General features: G+C 40.7%; 1 protein-coding gene across 1 annotated transcript in view; it reads right to left on the reverse strand.

Moving 5' to 3' along the window:
• The window catches only part of LOC128781595 (paralemmin-2-like), a 124469-nt gene that overhangs the window by 3474 nt on the left and 108469 nt on the right, over positions 1-12526 (reverse strand). Inside the window, exons 5-6 of the mRNA XM_053931272.1 lie at positions 12419-12440; positions 4166-4267 (exon numbers count right to left, since the gene is read on the reverse strand). Coding sequence (XP_053787247.1) covers positions 4166-4267; positions 12419-12440 — 124 coding nt within the window. The remainder of the gene's footprint in view (positions 1-4165; positions 4268-12418; positions 12441-12526) is intronic.

The raw sequence follows: 12526 nt of genomic DNA on the forward strand, positions 1-12526 counted from the left end.
TTTTCATGTGAAATAGTTGAGTGCCATGTATTTGCAGTGCAGAAGAGCATGCAATCTGCCAGGCCCTCCCTGCTCTGATGCACAAATTTAGGTCAGTATTTGCATTAAAAGAAGGCTTGTACAGAAGGCTTGTAATTCCAAAGCAGATAGCAAAAATGTGATCGTTAAATCATGTGGACCTAACTGTATTTGTGTTTGTGACCTTGAGGAGCATGATCCTGACAAGGAGCAAAGACAAACTCCTGAACTTTACAAGAGAGAACTTTCAACTGTTCAAGGAGTTGGTGAATGAGACCCTCTGGGAAATTGTCCTTAAGGACTGAGGGGCTGACCAGAGCTGACAAGGCTTTGAGACCACTTTTCTTAGCATGCAAGAGCTCTCATCCCAGTGTGTAGGAAATAAACAAGGTAGGCCGGAAACTGGCACGGGGCTGAGCTAAAGTCACCTCCTCAAATCAAGGAGTACAAAAGCAACATCCCAGTGGAAGCAGGGACAGTGACCTGGGGAGACTAGCAATATGGGGTCAGGGGTCAGGAAAACCAAGGTTAAGCTGCAATAGGACTTGGCAAGGAACATGAAGAGCAACAAGAAAGAATTCCGTAAGTACACAGGTTAGGAAAAAAAGGCCAAGGAACAAGAAGGGAAAACTGGTGATAACTGATATAGAGGAGGCTGAGGTACTCAATGAGTTCTTTTGCCTTGGTCTTCACTGGACTTAGGCTTCCCAATTCTCTGAAGTACCTGATCCTCTGGGTGGGTGTGAGGGAAGTGAATATCCTCCCACTGCAAGTGAAGAACATGTTTGGGATCCCTTGATGAAGCTGAATAGCCACAAGTCCATGGGACTGGATGACATGCATCCCAGAGTTCCAAGGGAACTAGCTGATATTCAAGGCCAGGCTGGATGGAGGTCTGAGCAACCTGGTCTAGGGGAACGTATCCCTGCCCCTAGCAGATGGGTTGACGGAATGAAATGATCTTTAAGTTCCCTTCCAACCCAAACTAGTCAATGATTCTTTAATTTTATGTTGTTGCCAAGCTACTCTCCATCACATTTGAAAAGTCATAGCAGTCAAGTGAAGTCCCCAGTGACTAGGAAAAGGGGAACGCTGCCCACATTTTTTAAAAGGGGAGAAAGAAGAACTGGGAAACTACAGACCAGTGAGCTTCACCTTTGTGCCTAGGAAGATCATGGAGCAGATGGTCCTAGACAATATGCTAAGGCACATAAAAGATAAGGAGGTTTTCTGAGGCAGCTATCATGACTTTACCAATGGAAAATCATGCTTGACTAATCTGGGGGTCTTCTGTGATGGAATAATGGCAATGGTCACTAAGGGAAGACCAACAGATGTCATCTATCCAGACTTCTGTAAGGCCTTTGATATGGTCCCCCATGACATCCTTGTCTCCAAATTGGAGAGACATAGATTCAATTGATGGACTATTTGTTAGATAAGGAATTGGCTGGCTCGCTGAAACCAGAGAGTTGTGGTCAATGGCTCTGTGTCCAGGTGAAGGCCAGGTATGACTGGTTTTCCTCAGGGCTCTCTCTTGGGACTGGTGCTCTTCAGTATCTTTATAAATTACATGGGCAGTGAGATCCAGGGCACCCTCAGCAAATCTGCAGATGGCACAAAGCTGAGCAGTGCAGCTGGCACAAAAGAAGGAAGGGATGCCATCCAGGGGGACCTGGACAAACCAGAGAAGTGGGCCCATGAGAAGAAGTCCAGCAAGTGCAAGTGCAAAGAGCTGCACCTGGATCGAGGCAATTCCAAATGTGAGGACAGATTGGGAGAAGGAGTCATTGAGAGCAGCCTTGAGGAGAAGGACTTGGGGGTTCTCAGGGATGAAAAGTTGGATATGAGGCAACAGTGTGCACTTGCAGCCCAGAGAGCCAATTGTATCCTGGGCTGCACCAAAAGAAGTGTGGCCAGCAGCTTGAGGGAGGAGATTATCCCCCTCTACCCTGTCCTTACTCTGTCCACCCGGAGTACTGCATCCAGGTCTGCAGTTCTCAGCACAAGCAGACATGAACATTTTTGGAGTAGATTCAGAGGAGAGCCATGAAGATCATCAGAGGGATGAAGCACCTCTCTCATGAAGACAGACTGAGAGAGAATTGTCCAGCCTGGAGAACAGAAAACTTTGTGGAGACCTTATTGCAGCCTTCCAGTACTACTAAGAGGCTTATAAAAATGAGGGAGAGGGACTTTATAAGGGCAGATAGAGACAGGACAAAGGGCAATGGTCTTAAAGTGAAAGAGGGCAGATTTAAATACTCAGAGGGTGGTGAGGCATGGAACAGGTTGCCCAGAGAAGATGTGGATGCCCCATCCCTGCAAGTTTTTGAAGGCCAGGCCTGGATGGTGCCCTAAGCAACCTGATCTAGTGAATGGCATCCCTGCCCATGGCAGGGCACTTGGAATTAGATTATCTTTAAAGTTCCTTCCAACCCAAATCTAAAATCCCATGGTTCTATATTTAAGAAGAGTTGCAAGATACATATTTTTATCTATGGTATGGAGTAGTGTCATGTAACAATGCCTTATATATTAGGGAAACTTCAGGCAACAAGTTATAGCACTTCTTCGAGGATGCTGTCCTAGAAAGTTAACAGGAGTGATCCTTTTGTATTTCAACTCTGGTTAATTTGATTAAGCTTTTGACTCTGTCAACATTTTATTTTCACATCTCCTACCGCAATTTTACTGCAGTGTTTTTAGATATTGCCATAACATGTAGTTTATGACCAACCCAGGAATCACATTAAAGCTACTTGGCTAAGTAAATGCATAAAAATATGATAGAAGTGAATAACAGAACCTTGCTTATCTGCCTATGTGCCTAATGTTTGTTCTCTGTGAGAAAACCTAGCAGCCCAGCTTGTCAAAGTAGTTGCAAAATGAACTAACATTGATGCTAAAATGTATTTAACCAAAGCATATTTACTGCAAAATGTGATCTACTAATAGAATATAAAACTATGTGACAATAGAGTTGGAACTGAAAGCAGTAATTGAAGATGACAGCCAGTATTCACAAGTACAAGTTTCTGCAGAAGCTTTAATAACAGTGAAACATGATGCAGCACTTCAGGACAAGATACTAAGGTGCCAAAAGAAGGATCTAGATTCTGCCTGTTTTGTGGATTCAGAGACTTTTCTTAAAAAAAAAATCTACTTACACTTTGAGCCTGTTTTAAGATGGATGGTTACACGTGACCTTTAAGAACACCTATTGCACACACACAATACATTTATCAGGGACTACATTAACAATGCTTCTGAGTCATCCAAAATATGAAAGAAATTATTACTTTCTTGTTGTCGACAAAATGGCACAAAACTCACAGAAAAGCTTGCTTTAAAGACATATCAGGGTAAGCACTGGTGGAAGGAAAGATTTTGGAATGGCTTGCAACAGAACTTACGGAAAAAATTACACATTTCATAGCTGTGCACAGTGCCTTAGCTGCAGACATTGCTTTGCTATGCTGGTTAATCCATTTCTCAAGTAAGCCACCTTTTATCCCTTTCCTTGGGACACCTCTTAGGTAGCCACCAGCAATTCATTCTTGACGTAGGGAGTACATTGTTTAGAAAACAAGAATTTTGAAAACAATAAAAATGTACAGCTTCTAATAGTCTTGTTGTTACATTTAAGACACACACATAATCTGAAAAATAAGTGTTAGAACATTCTCTGTATGACTTCAAGCACAAAACAAGCCCATCTTTTCCCAAGAAGAAATAATGGCATACAAAGAAGTATAAATGACATAAATATTTGAAGAATGCATGTGGTCTTGTGAGTGCCTGTCTGGAGTTGCATAGGTACAAGAAAGGACACAAAATCTTGGCCTAAATACTATGCATTTGTACCAGCAGAGATGGAGAGAACTAAATGTTTCCATGTTTCAAAAAAAAAAAAAAAAAAAAAAAAAAAGGCATTTCCTATCGTACTTGTATATAGCTCAGCTACCTTGTTCATAGAGTACTCACTGCAGTTCAAAAAGCCTTGACTTATTTACAAGAATATATACCAATCAGTATTTCCTGGCATTTAAATGATATCGGGACACCAGACTCATTGAAGTAATATAACAAAAAGAGTTCATGGCTATTGGACTGGTATTATAATACTTTGTTCCTTGAGACTTACCAGCTACTCTGCTTGATCCGTCCCACCCAGGAACTGGCACTGCTGTTCGTGAATAGAGGGTTGGGAGTTCAGGGATCTGGGAGTAAATGTAATTTACTGCATCTGGTGTCAGAGAACAGGAAACAGTTAGATTTGTACTACGAGCCCCAGGGCCTTCATTGCTTAGACAGCAGAGTGTTGTCAGCCCTGACAATAGTCACTGGAGCTTTGTACTAGATAATTGGATCAAAGCAAACAAAGTGCAAAGTCACTGTCCTGTGATTGGTGTTCAATAGACTAGCTGAGGCAGGAGGGAATTGGTCCAGATGACTCAAACCTTATGTCAGATGAACACATAAAATTATGCGTCAGGAGGTTCTGGATTTATCAAGTCAGTGAGCTTTAAAATGGGGAGTGGGGTGGGAAAGGTAAGGACCAAACCCAATGCGATACCTAGAATACATGACATTTCAAATAGAAATATAAAAGCCTAAAAATGCTAGTGTTGACTGAATAGGGTAAACTAGTTGTTTCCAATATTACTGATTCAGAATTTGGTTTTTTGTTCTTAAAGCTGAAATGTACCTAATTATGAAATCTCATATAGATATTGATAGGATACCTGTTTTTGTCTTCAGTAATTATTATGTTCCTGCCAGTGCTGCAATACCATCATTCATTAATAAATATTGAATTAGTAGAAAGCTATCTTAAATGATTGACTTGTTTTACATGTGAGATTATGGCTGCTTATCATAAGCTAAATGTGTACTTTAAAAGATATATTAATAAATTTAAAAGTATTTCTTTGGAGATACTTTGTGGCTGGGTTAAATATAACTAGCATTTTTTGTTCTGCTTGAATTCAGTGGCTGAGCTAAGAGGAGAGCTCAGAGGAGAGATGTGCAAATAACTGACTTAAGGTTCAGGCATCAGACCAAAACAAAAAAAGGAAAAAAATTTAAAATCACATTCTTTCCTATCAACTGGAAATGTTTTCAGCTCTGTTAAATGGTTAAATTTATGTTTAAATATAAAATCCTATTTGGTGTGAAAAAGACAATTCTTTTTCCTCCAAGGGTATTTTGCCAGTTCAGTGTAAAATTTGTCAAGCCCTTGGTAGTGCCTATTCCATGTATCAGGGTAGGAGGCAAAATCTCCCTTCCTTGAAGCCTCTCCCTGCTTCAAGGTGGGAGATCTTGACCAGCAAGCAGGTGAGAGAGGTTGACCAGTGCAGACCATAAAAGGGAACTGGTGAAATGAGAGAGAAAATGAAATGTTCTGCTGTAACCTGTTTGACTGCATCTGCTTAAGGGAGATATTTTCATCACATTCCCTATGAGCTAACATGCTTCCCAGAAAAAATACCCATGCCTGGGAGCGTCCTCAGGAAGGACATCATATGCCACCTCTAATCCCAAAGCTTTTTTGGCAGGAAAACTGGGCCTGATATTAGTGAAATTGTTTTACTCCCGTAACAGTCAGTGGTGGCCACGATTGATACTGGACGCAGAAAAATAAGGCCCCAGGATGAAACTCCATCGCTCTGCAGACCACTATAGGTGACTCAGGTAAGGAGTCCTCTTTCCTCCCTTCTGGTGTCAGAAAAGTAAGGCAGAGGGGCACAGTGCAAATTCATTTAAAACCCCCACAAATTTAGTATATAAATGAGTTTAGTTTGTATCAGATGAATTGGAAGAAATCCCCAAGCCTATCCAGGCAAATGGTATTTTATTTCATATTTCAGGGGACAAATGGCAGACTTGGCAAATGGACTTTTATAATTTCAATGCATACTGTATCTCAAAGTTTTGTATTTTTAGCAGTGGAACCTAGGAAAAATAATTGTTTAAGACACACAGCTGACTGAGCACTGGCCAGCAACAGCTGCCTTCTTTTGCAGGGTCACTTGCCTCTAATGAGAAATTGGTTCAATGCTTGGTGCTGTTGTTCTAGGAAATATCACCAGCAAATGAGTACACCGTTATTGAAAACTGAAGCAATTTCTCAGAACAAAGAAGTGGGGACTGTGTTTCTGGTCCAGGAAAAGAAGGCACTTTGTGTTCTGGAAATAGCACAAACTTAGTAATTATTCATCCCACAGAGTGTCCTCTTGGAACAGTAGTTTCAGTACACACTTATCCAGTGACTGAGTGACAGATGTATCACATGTGTTTCATGTCATAATCAATGCAGACTTGAACTGCTTAACTAATCATCCTTACTTCTTTTGCAGTTTATGAGGATCAACAGGCATGGCTAGGGTACAGTTCTCATGCAAGGACACTGTAGGAGGTAAAATTATTTGCAAATATTTATTTTTACCCCTGTGCTTATGGGGGGAATTGAGCATCATTGACATCTAGCAGTAGGGAAAATCAGTTGTACAGCTTGATGGTGGAACTCTCACTTTGACGTGGTAGATGTCTGAGGACCTTAGTAAGCTGTTGGGTTTTTTTTTTCCTTGCCTCCTGCTTTAGGAGACAGTACTAGGCTAAGTGATAGATGCTGCTAGTATTGAATTAGTTTAGAAACTTCTCTGTATGTTAATTATAATAAAATATTTAAAAAATTAGCTTCAGGGCTTCAATCTGTCCTTGTCGTGAGCAGGGAAAGCTGGGAGGGCAGTACAATTCTCATGTAGTTCCTTCTGAAGCTAGTGGTGGTGCCACATGTCAGAAATAGGGTATTTGACTACAAGTTGGGGTTGGTTGATTCTGCCAGCTCCTGTCTCGTGTTGCTGCCTTCCCCACCCAGCCTCCAAACAAAGCAAATATGCTCATTTCCCTTTATCTCACTGGCAACAAGGTCTCTTTCATTTAGCACCTTTAGAAGGATATAAGAGGCTAATTTACAAGGAATGGATGAGACACAAATTAGCATTTTGTTCACGTGAGAAGACAGAACATAAATAGCATTTAAACAGACTGCCCTCTATATCTTCATTTCAGTCTTTGATAAGTTATTAATATCTAAGGATGACATAAAACTAGTTCTGTGTCTTTTTTACTACTTGCAGCAAAATGAATTTTAGGAGTATGGCACTCTTCTGGATTAACAGATAAGAGCTTAGCAAAACATATGGGGCATGGTTATTCTTCAAGGGTGCTTGCACAAAGCTAAACCTTTGGAGCTGCTCTGAATAGCTTCCACATGGGGGCTTGTGATCAAATGTCAGATGGATTCATTTTCCAAGGGATGGATTCTCTTTAAGAAGTCCATACCACTAAAATTAGTGATACGTCTTCTGCAAATACTGACTCCCAGGGCAGGGCTCTTCCACCTACAAAGCTCTCTGCGGCTGCATGGGACTGCATCAGGAAGAGCAGTGGTTTTGGCCCTCCCACCATGTTTGTAAGAACATCAATGGAGGCTTTTGCTGGAAGCTGAATAGTCTGGCTCTGACTTACTGAATCATGCCTTAAACAAGCTCGGTGGTTAGGGTCCACAGCTGACACTTGTACATCTATAAACAACATTATTGGGGAGTGCATCTATCAGAGCAGTAAGAAATGCTGCCCAACCCTTTCTGAAGGCAAGATGCCTAAGGACAGCCATCTCAAGTGCATGTATACCAATATATGTAATGTGGGCAACAAGCAGGAGGAACTAGAGCCTTGTGTGTGAGAGAGAGTGAGCTGCCAGAAGAATCACAGAAACTTGGTGGGAAAACTCTCATGATGAGGAGACCACAATGGATGGCTACAAATATTTTCAGAAAGATAAGAAAGGAATAAGAGGAGGTGGAGTTGCACTTTATGTTACACATACTTGTGTGTATAGAGGAGAGCTGTGGAGATCATGCCAGTTCAATTTCACTAATGCCTTAGGATCATGATTAGAGGGCTCATCACTAAGGAGAGTGTTATGCACTGACCTCCCTGTCAAGATGATGAAGCCAACAAAACCTTACTGTGGCTGCCCAGTGAAGTCTTGGGCCAACTGAGCCCAGTCTTCATGGGTGGCTTCAATTACCCCCACATTTGTTGGAAAAAAAATTAAAACTGCACATGCCATCCATCAGGTTTGCGTAATGTCTTAGGAACTCCTTGTTCTGAGAGATGCTGGACATGCTGACTAGGAGCAGCACACTGCTAGATTCACTGCTTGCAAGCCAGGAAGATTTATTTGATTTACATTGGTAACCAATGACACCTTGGATACAATGAGCAAACATTGTGGAGTTTAAGGTCCTGCTTAGAACATTGAAGACAGTAGTAGGATGAAGACCTTAAACTTTGGAAGAGACAACTTCAATATGCCAAGAGCATAGCTGTGAGGGATTACATTGGAAGCATCTAAGAAAATCAAAGGAGTTTGTGAGTGCTGGGAGTTTGAAAGTGCCTGCTGAAATCACAAGAATGGTCTATTCTTTACAAGACAAAGGAAGAAATCTAAACAAAAGACTTCCCTTGCTTAACTATGAACTGTTATATGTAATTAAAAGCAGAAAAGGCAACAAACTGGAAAGGCAGCCAGTTAGCCCCTGGGCATTACAAGCAACTTGCTAGAGGCATGCAGAGATGCAGTCAGGAAGGTTAAGGATCAGCTAGGACTAAAGTTGGCAAAACATGTCAAGAAGAAAGGGTTCTTCAGTATTTGTGAGCAGTAAGCAGAAGGAAAGACACAAGACCACTGCTTAAGTAGTGCAGGGAAGCTAGTCACTAACAATTGTAGCAAGGCAGATTTCTCCTTTTTTGTCCATAAATACATACATCCACACCCTGGAGTGTTAAGAAAATGCCTGACATTTTCGTAAGGAGACTGCCTATAATATTTGAAATGTACGCAGTTCAGTGGATGTCCCTGATGACTAAAAGAGGCAAAAATGTCATACCACAAGAATGGACCAAAAGAGGACCCAGGAAACTGGAGGCACAATGGTCTTACTTTGTCCCCATGGCAAGTGACAGAATGAGTCCTCCTAGAAACCATTACAAACTAAACAAAGCAGATGATTGGGAAAAGCCATAATGGATTTACTGAGGACAAATAATGACAGACTAAATTAATCACCTTCTTGAACATAATAACATCTTCTATTGACATTGGGACAGCAGTGGATTATGTTTATTTAGACTTCAGCAAAGCCTTTGGCACAGTTTCCCACACTATTCTCCTGGCCAAGGCTCACGTGTAGGATGGATAGGAAGCTATCCATGAGTGTGACTCATGTCACACTCCAAGGGTGGCAATAAATGATTTTTACTCAGGTAGACAGAGGTGCTGTAATTGTGGCAGCTCTAGATGGAGGCTGAATTTAAAAGTCATCAAAAACCTACAAATGAAAATCAATTGCTGATGATTTTTACAGAACATGTGGAAAGAATTCTTCAAAGAGCTATACTTGACTTCTCTGAGGGCACACTTGTCTGTTTTGCTATTGGGGGGAACAGTTTGTCAAGATCAGAGGACAGAAAGCCAGAAGAGTTTCTAAACAATATTCTGGGTAAAATAAATAAATAAAAGAAATAATTCAGGTCAGATTTCCTAGACCACTTCTTGGCCAAATATATGCTAATACATACAAAATTCAAACAGAGGTTTGTGCAAACTGTCCAATTACTGTAATTATGTCTTCTGTATGTTGGCTGAAGTAGTAGCAATTAGTTTGCGTACAAACCGCCAAATATTGCAGAGGATGCACTTACTTCTGAGGGAAATTCGGCGGATAAGGGGGTTATATCAGATCTTCATGTGCCTTTTATTTTATATATACATTGAGAAATAAATATACACACATGGAGCAGGAGCTCTCTCCTTTCCATTTGTTCATGACGTGCATGCAGCATAGCATTGCAGCATGCTTGGTTTTGACTGCAGACCTGAGCACCAACAAATAATGTAATGCCTAGCATCATCTCAGAGCTTGTTTAATGGAGAGCTTGTCAGCTGCAAGCCACCACAGAGCTGGCAGTCACAAGTGAAGGTGACAGGGCCACAGCTCCCAGTCTCAGCATTTCTGCTCTACTTTCTTTTACACAGTGATTTATGAAGGCAGTGTGTTTGTACCCTGAAAAATGTAGAATTTGTGTTAATTGTGCCTGGATGATTTCAAGCTCAGAGATCCTCACTGCCAAACACAGGTTTTTTTGGTTTTTTTTTTTGGTTTTTTTTTTTCTATGAAAACTGTGAAGGACAAACAGCATCATCTGATTAGTCACTGATGCTCACCACCACTTCTCCCCTTCCCTTATAGCCTTTGCTTGGACCTCTCTGGGATCTGAACATCTTCTTGTAGTGCTTCCTGCACACTCAAAATATCTGTCACCACAAAATTATACACAGGAACACAATGGTGAGATTAAAGAAATGTTTGTACTGTCACTGCATTTACAAAAAAAGAGACAAAGAACAAACAAACATGATATGTATGGACTTGGGAGTCATTCATGAAGTGACAGCAACTGAAGAAATTGGTCAGACGGGTTGTGTCTGTGTTTTACACAACCTTCCTGGGTTAGCCAGTGGCTGGAGAGGAGAGGAGAGGAGAGGAGAGGAGAGGAGAGGAGAGGAGAGGAGAGGAGAGGAGAGGAGAGGAGAGGAGAGGAGAGGAGAGGAGAGGAGAGGAGAGGAGAGGAGAGGAGAGGAGAGGAGAGGAGAGGAGAGGAGAGGAGAGGGACTAGTTCACTTAGATGTAACCCCCCTGCTCTATTTGCTTGCATGAATTGCTCTCTTCTCTTTGACATATTTTTGTAGTTCTTTGTTACCTTTCAGAAATTACAAGCTGTCCTTAATTCTGGCTCAGACTGTCAAGAAGGGATCCACTGAAAACAGGCAAAATCTGGAGAGCATGAGGGCCCCTTTTGAACCTAATGAAATACCACGTTGCTACATACCTTCAAGGAAACTACCACTTCATAATTGTTAGCTGGGGCTTCCTTTGGTTCCTTTGCTGTTACAAGACACATGAAGATGTAGGCTGCACCTTGCAGGAGTCATAGAAACTCCTGAGCACTTTGGTTGCTAATTCCTGCAGGCACTGTTCCTATTTAAGAAACTTACTAATGACCATGGTGTAACTCTGCATAAGTACAAAGTATTTGCAATTACCACTTAGTGGTAGCCAAATTCAAATCCTTCAGAGAGAAGGAAGACTAAGTTCTTACAAAGGAACATACTATCTGGGATTTTTCTTTTTCTTTTTCTTTTTCTTTTTCTTTTTCTTTTTCTTTTTCTTTTTCTTTTTCTTTTTCTTTTTCTTTTTCTTTTTCTTTTTCTTTTTCTTTTTCTTTTTCTTTTTCTTTTTCTTTTTCTTTTTCTTTTTCTTTTTCTTTTTCTTTTTCAACAATGGCATTTAACAAAACACTTGGATTATATTGCTAGTAAGAATGAAAATTTCTGAACTAGGTCTTTGACTTAAAATAAGCCCTTTTTAGTAAGTAATATTAATCACCTGTAAAAGACAGGTCCAAGTCAACTCAAATACTACATAGTAACTTCCATTGTACCCCATTGTTTTCATGTTGGGATCATCTTACATGTTACTCATCTGCATTCACAATACAGTTACAGCAGCTGGAGAAGGTAGTCTTAACCTCATTATTTTGTCACTTCAAAGACATGTACTGAGAATGAGTATCTGGTGCTCATATTTATCTGCAAATGCCTTAGCATGACATCCTTCCAGGGTCCTAAGGATCCTGGGGTGGCACTACAAGGGTCTCTCCAGCTTCCTGGGAACCATGCATATTATTTATTCACTCAGACACCTAAAGCTCACACTTTGTATGACACTGAGTTAATAAGCTAGGGATTACTACATCCTCATCCAACCAAGTGAAGTTTTCCTTCTGCAAGAATCATCATATGGAGAATATTGTTCATCAGTGAAATCTGTTTTTAATAGTTGTTCCTCTGTATTAGGAATAGTTCTCATAGAATTTAGCTGGTTATGAACAGAGCATGAGCACATACAACGGAGAAGGTTGACCACAGAGAGGTGAGAAGGAGTCTGTAGTGCAGAGCTATCACGTGGTGAAAGGGGTCAATAGCACAGAAATTGTATGATGTCTGCTTTAAGTTATTCATGCTGTTCTTTCCCTTTGTGTGAGCATAAGAAGTGGTGGAACCCTGCCAATGCAATACTGTTTTACCACAACAGTGACGTTTATGCTTGCATTATAGAAATACCAAAGAAAAAGGTAATGGCTCTAGCAAGAAATCAGAAACACACAATGAAGGAAAGAAACCCACTCTTCAACTCTTTGCAACAAAGCTATAGTAAAAACTTGTGTTAAACCCAAAGCTATACAATAATAAAAAGGCACTTACCACCATCCTGGTGGGAGAAACTCTGTAAAGAGAAAAAATAGGATGTTTGGTTAAACCTTTAATATTTCAGGTTTAATTTGCTTTACATCTTGATTTTTATGCTAGGCT

Source organism: Vidua chalybeata, chromosome Z (genome assembly GCF_026979565.1).
Source record: "Vidua chalybeata isolate OUT-0048 chromosome Z, bVidCha1 merged haplotype, whole genome shotgun sequence".
Lineage (NCBI taxonomy): Eukaryota > Metazoa > Chordata > Aves > Passeriformes > Viduidae > Vidua > Vidua chalybeata.